General features: G+C 31.2%; 3 protein-coding genes across 3 annotated transcripts; 1 reads left to right on the plus strand and 2 right to left on the minus strand.

Annotated features, from left to right (window-relative positions):
• Nucleotides 1-620: 620 nt before the first annotated feature.
• GO595_000651 (la-related protein 1B-like) lies at nucleotides 621-1973 on the minus strand (the record flags this gene model as incomplete). Its single annotated transcript, XM_067919874.1, has 1 exon — nucleotides 621-1973. One exon carries the CDS (start codon nucleotides 1971-1973, stop codon nucleotides 621-623), a length of 1353 nt encoding a protein of 450 aa, XP_067779120.1.
• Nucleotides 1974-2843: 870 nt separating this feature from the next.
• GO595_000652 (3'5'-cyclic nucleotide phosphodiesterase family protein) lies at nucleotides 2844-5963 on the plus strand (the record flags this gene model as incomplete). Its single annotated transcript, XM_067919885.1, has 1 exon — nucleotides 2844-5963. The coding sequence occupies one exon, from the start codon at nucleotides 2844-2846 to the stop codon at nucleotides 5961-5963; it is 3120 nt and encodes a 1039-aa protein (XP_067779121.1).
• A 388-nt stretch (nucleotides 5964-6351) lies between these two features.
• GO595_000653 (armadillo-like helical domain-containing protein) lies at nucleotides 6352-8936 on the minus strand (the record flags this gene model as incomplete). The annotated part of the gene is made up of 2 exons (XM_067919896.1): nucleotides 6352-6386; nucleotides 7472-8936. 2 exons carry the CDS (start codon nucleotides 8934-8936, stop codon nucleotides 6352-6354), a joined length of 1500 nt encoding a protein of 499 aa, XP_067779122.1.
• Between the last annotated feature and the right edge of the window lie 379 nt (nucleotides 8937-9315).

The raw sequence follows: 9315 nt of genomic DNA on the forward strand, positions 1-9315 counted from the left end.
TACTGATTTTTCAAGAAAAAATTCGGGTAGTTATTTTAGCAATCATTATTACACCTTATTTTATATGAATTGCACAACAAAGTTATCGAATACCAATTAGATTTTAATAGAATTTTTTATTTTTTCTATTAAAACACTGCACTTCCATAAGTTAGATAAAATTTTTAACTCAAAATTTGGATTATATAGAAGTTGATAATCTTTCTAAAAAAAAAAATTATTTTTTCACTTCACAATATTTTGAATGCTTTGATAACTTTACACCACCTTTTCAGGTTCGAACTAACTACTAATTGATTCAAAACGATAAATAAAACAAAAAATTGAACGAAAAGTGTCGTTTTACACAAAACTGACAATTTTTTCTTCACTATAAAATCTTTTTCGTTTTTACTATCAATGATTAAGGAATCTAATTATTTTAACAAGATATTGAATCAGTCCGAATATCTTTGGAAAATTCGGTACTTTTTGATGAACAATGTGACTTTAAACTCCACCGTCAGCCTCAAATTTGTGAACAATTGTTTCATCCGTCGAAGATTTCAATAAAAAGATAAATGACGCACATTTTTGAATGGAATACATTATGCTTAAAATCAATTTCAGAATTTTTACTATCATTTATTCGTTGCTCTTCTGATTGGGGAATCCTTTGGTACTGACGCTGGTTGTGGTTTTCCGAACACCCAACCGCCTCTTACCACCGTAGCTTGCGTCCGTTGCTGTTGTTGCTGTGGATGCTGCTGTTGCCTTCTTCCATTTCTTTGCTGCTTTCCGCCGCGTCCTGTTCCTTGCTGCTGCGCTGGTGGCGGTGGCTGCTGCTTTGCCGACGTCTGCAGCACTGGCGTCGCCTTCTTCGGCTGCTGCTGTTGTTGCCGCTGCTTCTGTTCTTGTCCGCCTCTTCGCGAGCGACCTCTATTGCCCTTAGGCTGCGGCTGCTGCTTCTGTTTCTGTTGCTTTGGCATCTCCCGGAAGGACTTTGGCGTCGGGTATTTGTCAAGGATGGCTTGCACCTCAGCAGTGACCGGAATTGGGAAATCATATTTCTGGTTGACAAGGAATGCCTTAAGCTTCTCCATACCATATAAGTCGTTGCGACGATATGTTCTTAATGCCTCACTTTCGAAATCTTTGAATACATCCTCATTCCAAAATATTTCTAAGCCATACGAGGCAAAGCGGAAGAAGCATTCCATCCCATAATGCGAATTGGAACTATAATCTTCACGTGCAAACGTGAGAAATTCTTGATACATCTCGGCATCAAAATGTTCGCGGAGATAGAAACACCAGAAACAATAAAGAGAATTCATCTCAGATGATTGCCCAATGCCTAAGCGTGCACGTTCAGCAACGGCTTTTTCCTTGAACTGGATGTATTTGGCTTCAACAAAGAAACCATCAGCCATGAGCTCATGTGATATATGATCGTAGTAATGATGAATATCATTATCAATTTCTTTGCTGATGATATCATCAGCAGTAATTTCACTATTCTTTTTAAGTGTGCCTTTCTTGACTTTGGTGATGTGGATGATCTTAGAACCGCCTCCTGCGACATAGTCTCTGCTACGACGACTAATGTTTGGAACTAAATCATCAATATTTGAAAATTTAAGTTCCTGCATACGATCACTGTATGAGTGATAACCTTCATCATACAGCTCGAGTCCATCTCTGATTGTTCTGTCATTGCTCAAAAGAGGTTTTCTATAACCCGCACCAGTCCTATGACGATAAGCAACTCTATCTTGCCTCTTTTGTTTGAACTGGACATGAGGTCTGTTGCTACTTTCGCCTTCTTCATCTCCTTGATAATATGCAGAATCAATCATATCATCATCTTCATCTTGGTCAAAATCATATGCATAGTCCTCTTCCTCTTCTAATTCGAAGTCATACTGTTCCTCTTCCTCTTCTACATTATCTGTATGCTGGGAAATTGGAGCAATAACATCCCAATCTGACATTTTTGAAATGTGATATAAAATAAACGTCTCAAGCAGTTCACCTTTGAAAAACTTAAGATAACTTTCAATTACTCAGTAAAAGAGATTTTAATTAATACAAAAAGTTTGTCTATTGAATTGAATTTCATCGTGATTTTTATTGTTTTTTTCGGTGTTTTGGAACTAAACGAAACAACTTTAATGTTCTAAAACTTGTAACCATCAAGTCCTTGACATGAACAATCTAAAAAATTTGGGAATTTGATGAATGAATAAAGTTTAACAGGAAATCATTTTTCCAATAATTTCTTCAAATCATATCTTCTCTACGTCAAGCTTTTTAATAAAATTGCTAAGTTTTGTAAATAAGCGCATGCTCCTTCAAAAGAAATCATAACAATAATTTTAAAAAAGGCTAAATATAGTCAGTAAAAATGCTTAGTTTAGTACAATTGACATTAACAAATGGATATGAGAAAGTAAGTTTCATTTAGAAATTATAACGAGCAATTTGTAGAATTGATTTTTGAATTATGATTTTATAAAAATTTAAAAATTATAATATTTAGTAATAAGCAAGCACATGAAAGATATGTTTTTAAAAACTAAATATCAAAAATTAGATGTACAAATATTTACAAATTAAAATAAACAATCAAATTAGTACTTCTTTTGTTCTAACCCATATAAATAAAATATTAATTGTAATCATAAGTTTTTTGTTGATTTTTTCTTGGATGTAATATCATATTTTGGCGCATTAACCAATTTCTCCAAATCACGGCTTGACATTTATACAATTACATGTAAAGCATTGAAACTAATAACGTTTTCTCCGCGCTGTTTTAGTAAATATCTCAATTTTGTACGTTACTATAAAAACATATCCAAATGTTGCTTGCTGCTCGTTCATCTCCCAATCAAAGATTACCACAAATCAACCCTTATGCATCTCCATCAAGGATTGCATATCAGAGAACTTTCCCAGTAAAACAAAAATTAAATCCATTAAATCCAATTCAAGATAACCAACCTAAAAATAAACATGAAATCTTTCAAGCAATGCTGGTATCGTTAAGGACTGATCCTATTCATCTTGCAATTGAACGCGCTTTTTCAACTTTACTTGATACCAAAAATTGTCTTTTATGGATCTGCAATCAAAAAGCCGATGCCTTAGTATCTCCAACTCTTGGGAAGTCTATTGGGGTGAGCACAGGGATTGTAGGGGATACTTTTCAAACGAAAAAACTTCAAAATCTCATGAAGCCCATAGAGCATCCACGTTATTGCCGTGCAATCGACCACGGTAAATGCCCATCCATGTACATTCCATTAATAACAAAAAATGATAAAATTTTTGGAATTGTTCAAGTATATCGTCTCTCTAGTTCTGTTCCTTTTTCATTTAATAACGAAGAAGAAGTCAAGTTCTTCATGCAAAGCTTTACACAACTTTCCCATTTAATTCTTCGTCATCAATCAATTCCTATTTCAATAGAAATCAATGAAGTCATAGAAACATTTGATCAGGTCAAAGAGAAACTCAGAAATATGTTCAAGTGTCGTGATGTTCAATTTTGGGTCCATGATTTATCATCAGATGAAGTATCCCAAATCATTAAAAATGAAACAGTCAAATCCGAACATGAAGGGCCCATTGAACAAATCATTCGAAATCAAATGTCCAAAACATATATTCGTTCACCTCCATCAAATCTTCCAACTGAATCAAATGAATTCACTGAAACATTACTTAGTTCAATGATCGAAAATAAGCAACAAAAACTTTTTATTATCCTTTTAGGCAAACAAACGCGTCGTACATTTAGTAATACAGATTCATTACGACTTTCACACATTTCCCCATTAATATTATCAGCGTTAACCCATTCGAAATCGAGTGGGGAATCCCGAGACTTTGCCTTACGTCTTAAAGCGTTATTAGAAGTTGCCGAAATGATCTCCGAACGCTTAGATATTGATACATTAATTCCTACCATTATGGATCGCGCATGTTCTTTAATGCATACTGAGCGATGTTCATTATTCTTATTAGATAATAGCAAACAATCACTTGTCACTAACTTCCATGGTGGATTAGACCGATCTATCACTATCCCAATTAATATGGGTGTTGCAGGTGCTACAGCTACAACTGGCTCAATCATTAATATTAACGACGCATATTCTGATCCAAGGTTTAGTAACAAAGTTGATTTAGAAACAGGCTTTACTACAAAGACAATATTATCAGTACCAATCTATAATAATCGTGGCGATATTACAGGCGTTACAGAGATGATCAATCGAATTGATGGCTCAGCATTTGATGAAGAAGATATTCGAATGATGATGGCGTTTAATGTCTTTTGTGGCATCTCATTAGATAATGCTAAGTTATATACAACATCATTAAATTTAACACGACAATTACGTGTGTTTGCACAAATGGGTACAGCTATAACTAATTCGAAGACAATACAAAACATGTTAACAGAAGTATTAAATAATGCAATGAGTGTTATTCAAGCGGCACGTGCTACAATTTATTCACGTGATTTAGATACTGATACTATAACAGTATTACAAAACGTTGGCGAAAATGTTGATAATGGTATTGAATATGCGGAAGAAGTTATAAAGTTACAAAGGCCAAAAATATTTGGTAGACAACAAAACATTTTAAAAGTAGATGAAAGTAGACCAACATTATCTCGAGTTTCAAGTGTTTTATCATTTGATTCTAATGATGGGTCAATGGTGCCAAAGAATTCATCAAATACTAATTCTAATGAACCGAATATTTGTTGTTTCCCTTTAATGACTAATGATCAAAAAATCATCGGCGCAATGGAATTAAAATGTAATTGGGTATTCTTATCAGAAGATATGAAATTACTTGATTGCTTTGCTATATTCGCTGCAATATTATTAGAAAAAAGTCAACTCGAAGATATAGCTAAATATGGACAAATAGAAACTACAATGAAAAAATGGATATCAAAAGAAGAAAGAAATACTTATGAAATACCAAATAACTTGAAAATACCTGATGAAAGAAAGCCAATAATATTTACAATACAATTCGATGCTTCGCAATGGGATGGTATTGGCTTATTTAAAGTTTTATGGGCAATAATGGATAGCTATAATTTATTCGAAGAATTTGATATTACAAATGAAACATTTTATCATTTTGTTTATGAAATCTCAAATACTTATAATAAAGTGCCTTACCACAATTGGCGTCATGCAGTCGATGTAACTCAGTTTGTGACATATCAGGTGAAAACGGCCGGTTTGGATAAAACTTTGACAAAATTCGACCTTTTGGGACTGACGATAGCTTCGATCTGTCATGATGCTAATCATGAAGGATTTACGAATATATTTAATGAGAAAGCAGAAACACCATTAGGTATACTATTCAAAAATCAAAGCGTTATGGAAACACATCATTGTACAGTATCAATTCGAATTATCTCAAAAGAAGAATGTAACATATTCCATAAGTTAACACCTGAAGAATATAAGAAAATGTGGACATTAATAATACAATTGATTTTATATACTGATATGTCCAAACATTTTGAATTACTTAAAATTATTGGCGCTGAACTCGATAAAGGTCCACTTGATATTAATAATAATGAACACAAACTAATGATAATGAAGATTATATTAAAATGCGCTGACATTTCAAACGTTTCAAGACCTTTCGAATTAGCTGATAAATGGTGCGATGTTTTATGCGAAGAATTCTTTAGACAAGGTGACTTGGAAATCGAAAGTGGAATGGAATTAACTTCCCCTTTAAATGATAGAGAACATTCCGATAAGCCAAAAAGTCAAATTAATTTCTACAATTTCGTGTGTTTGCCATTGTTTAGGATCGCCGTTAGAGCTATGCCGAAATTGGACGTAAATGTTAAACAGATCGAGTCAAATTTGGCAATTTGGCAAAAGGAATCTCAACAAGAAGCTCAAAACAAACAAGAAAATCAATAAAAATGTTCTTTTTTCATTAATACATTTTGAAGGTGTATGTGCAGAAATGAATTTCTCTTTTTTTAATTCTTTAGATTTAATTGCACAAATTAAAGCATTTTGTAAAGGCAAATAGATAAAGTAACAATGATGTTCAATAATATAAAGAACAATTTTGTAAATTTATTAACATTTTTGCTATTATTATATTAATAGATCAACATAGTTTCAGGAAGACAATTACATTTAATTGTAATCGTAATAAGATTTTTAATACCATTGAAGAATTCTTCGGTAATTACTGAGATCCAAAATTATTATTAATTTTTATATGATGTTAACATTTCAAAATGATTTTTTTTTCTCATTTCTCAACAAAATCAGAAAAAGGAATTTAAATTTTATTGATTTATACATATATGAAAAACACAAAACCATTAATTTCTATAAACCAATATTTTTACGAAGTTTTATAAAGTTAAGGAAATATTGTCTTCCCTGCGCTTTGCGATCTCTTGGTCTTTGGTTCATTAACACCATAAAGTAATCATTTAACATTTGTTGTGTAGCGCCGAATTGTTGTAATGTTGCACAAATTAATTGTTTTGCATTTTCTTCGTTAATCTGTAACAATTTCAAATGGAAGTTCATAATTTTTTCGCAAATCTTAAACCAATCGTTTGAATTTGGGTCGAATTTATTTGTATTAAAGAAATTAAGCATTAAAGGCGACAACATTGTTGCAATATTTATATCTATTTTCGCGATTGATGTCACAATGTTTACTGCGTATTGCATTAATTTCGGTATATCAAAACGTCTTTCGAAGATATCCTTAATAAATGCAATTAATACGTTAATTGTTTGTTGATTAAAACATTGTGGAGAAATATTTAATAATTTTGCACAGAATTGTAAGAATTTATAAATCATTTCCATAATTTCTTGATGTTCATCACTCATATATAATAATTCACCAACATTATTAAAAGTAGAAATATTAACATTCATTAATAATTCCAAGCATTGACTAATCCATGTGTTATCACGTTGAGGATCAATTAAAGCAAATAATGCTTCTGATATTGCAGTAATTGATTTAACGCCAATATTAGATATCGATGCAATTGCATTAGCTATAATTGGAATAGATAAATAACTTAATGATGAAAATGAACTATGTATATATAATGAAAATAATTCATCTTCGTTTATACATATGTTAAACATATCTTGTAAATATTTAGCAATGACATTAATATATGGAGCGTTTTCTTCGAATTTTAAAAATTTAATAAATGATAATATGACAATAAATGATTGATATTGGTTTCCATTTTCGGATAAAAATTTATTTAAATATTGAAATGATTCAATAAAGATTTGTGTTTTGTTTTCATTATTTAAACTACTTATTAATATCGCTGCTGCTGATACAAGTGATTGATTACATGTCTGAATGAAATTATATATATGAACAGGTTCAAATGTAATTCGTTTTGATAATTTCTTTACAAACAAAACAATACTTTCTGATATGGATTCTTTAACAAGTGGATTTTCAGATCCAACTAATATTGTATTTAGATCAGAAAATATTTGTGTGATTTGTTGTTCATTAAAAGATTCATTTACAGCTACAAATAAACTGATTATATCTGTGATACAAAATAAATGAAGTGCTTCAATAGAATTAGGTGAAATTTTTAATATAGGATAAAACCCATTTATAAAAGTTCCAATAATCTCTTTAACAAATGGATCTTTGGTAATCATCACATTAAATATAGTATGAATAATTGCTGCTGCTCGTGGCATATTAGAATAAAAGTCATTTTGTACAGCAATTTGTGATAATGATGTTGACGTAACTTTGATGTTTGTCATCATCGTGGAATGTAATATCATTGTTAACTTTTCACCATAATCAATAACTTTGATGACTTCATTCTTAGGAAGTTTCTGGAAATAGAGTTCAAAACGATTTAATGCTGAATCAAGTATTACTTGATCATACTTTGGATATGTTTTAATAGCTTCTAATATAAATGGTGTAACAGCTTCACTTACATCATTACTTTCATAACCAAAAAAATTAAGCGCAAGCCATAGATAACTATCAAATAAAGGCGTTTGTATGATCTCTAATCCGGCGGTGTTAATTGCATTTGATAATGAAAATAATAATGAATCTGAAATATCATAACGCTCATTAATAGCATTTACAATTGCTGGTAAATTAATGCTACTAAGAAGTTGTTGCTTGTTCTCTATTGGCATGCCACGTGAGGCTAGAGAATTAAAGATATCAAGTGAATCTTTGATAAGTTCTAAATGATTAAAACCGTTCAAAAATGAATTCAAACCGTTCGGATTCATAAGGTAATTGATGTTGATCCATTTACAAAAGTGTGCAAAGCAATGGAAAGCTACTTTATCACCAGTACTCATCTTGTTAATAAGGAAATTGGCTACTATTTGTTCTGTGCCGGTTTGACGCATTTGATTTTTGATACGATTGTAAATATTGTTGTCTTCGCCTGTAAGAAAAGAGGCGTAATCACACAAGGCTTCAAGGAAGTAGAGAATATCTTGTTCTGGATTTTGGATTTCTTGTTCCCAAAAATTAGGCCAAAATTGAGGATATGAATTCCACATAAAGGCAACTTGAGCATCGGCAAGAGATTTTACAAAAATTATGTTGTTTCTTTGGGCTTGTTGAACTTTTGGATCAAATAAAATGACTTGAAGAGATCGTAAAATCTCGCCTGGTAAGTTAGCAAAACGAACACGACACGCCGCACGAAAGATATTTAATGAGAACATTATAAGTTGAAAATTTGTTTGACTTGGATATTCTGATATTGCCCATTGAAGACCTTCTGGTGAATTTTGAAAGTCTGTTGCAAATTGACCTGCTTCGTTACGGACTTCATTTGGAATTCTTGGATCTTGACTATAAAGGATGAGGATTTTTTCTGTTGGATCAGCCATATGGGCATGAATAACGTTATCAAAAAGTGAATTTGAATTATTAAGTAAATCAATCAAATTAAATCCGTTATATATGAACCAAAAAAATCGAAGATTACATTTATATAAATATATATATATATAATCTTATACAAGAAAGACTGAGAAAGCGTCTACATTAGGTGTTTAATATGTAAGCACATGCAATATTATATCACTGGATATCATTACGTGCTAAATTTTGTAATACATATAGCATTGACTAATTTTTGAAAATCATGTCAGCAATTCTAGAAAATTAAAAAATATGAATTAATTTATTAAAACATTTTAAAATTCAAATTCTCAAATTTGATTGTAATAGAACAATTTACAAGATAATCTCAAAATTTAAAAAAAC

This window comes from Histomonas meleagridis (genome assembly GCF_020186115.1).
Source record: "Histomonas meleagridis strain 2922-C6/04-10x chromosome Unknown contig_11, whole genome shotgun sequence".
In the NCBI taxonomy this organism is placed as follows: Eukaryota; Parabasalia; order Tritrichomonadida; family Dientamoebidae; genus Histomonas; species Histomonas meleagridis.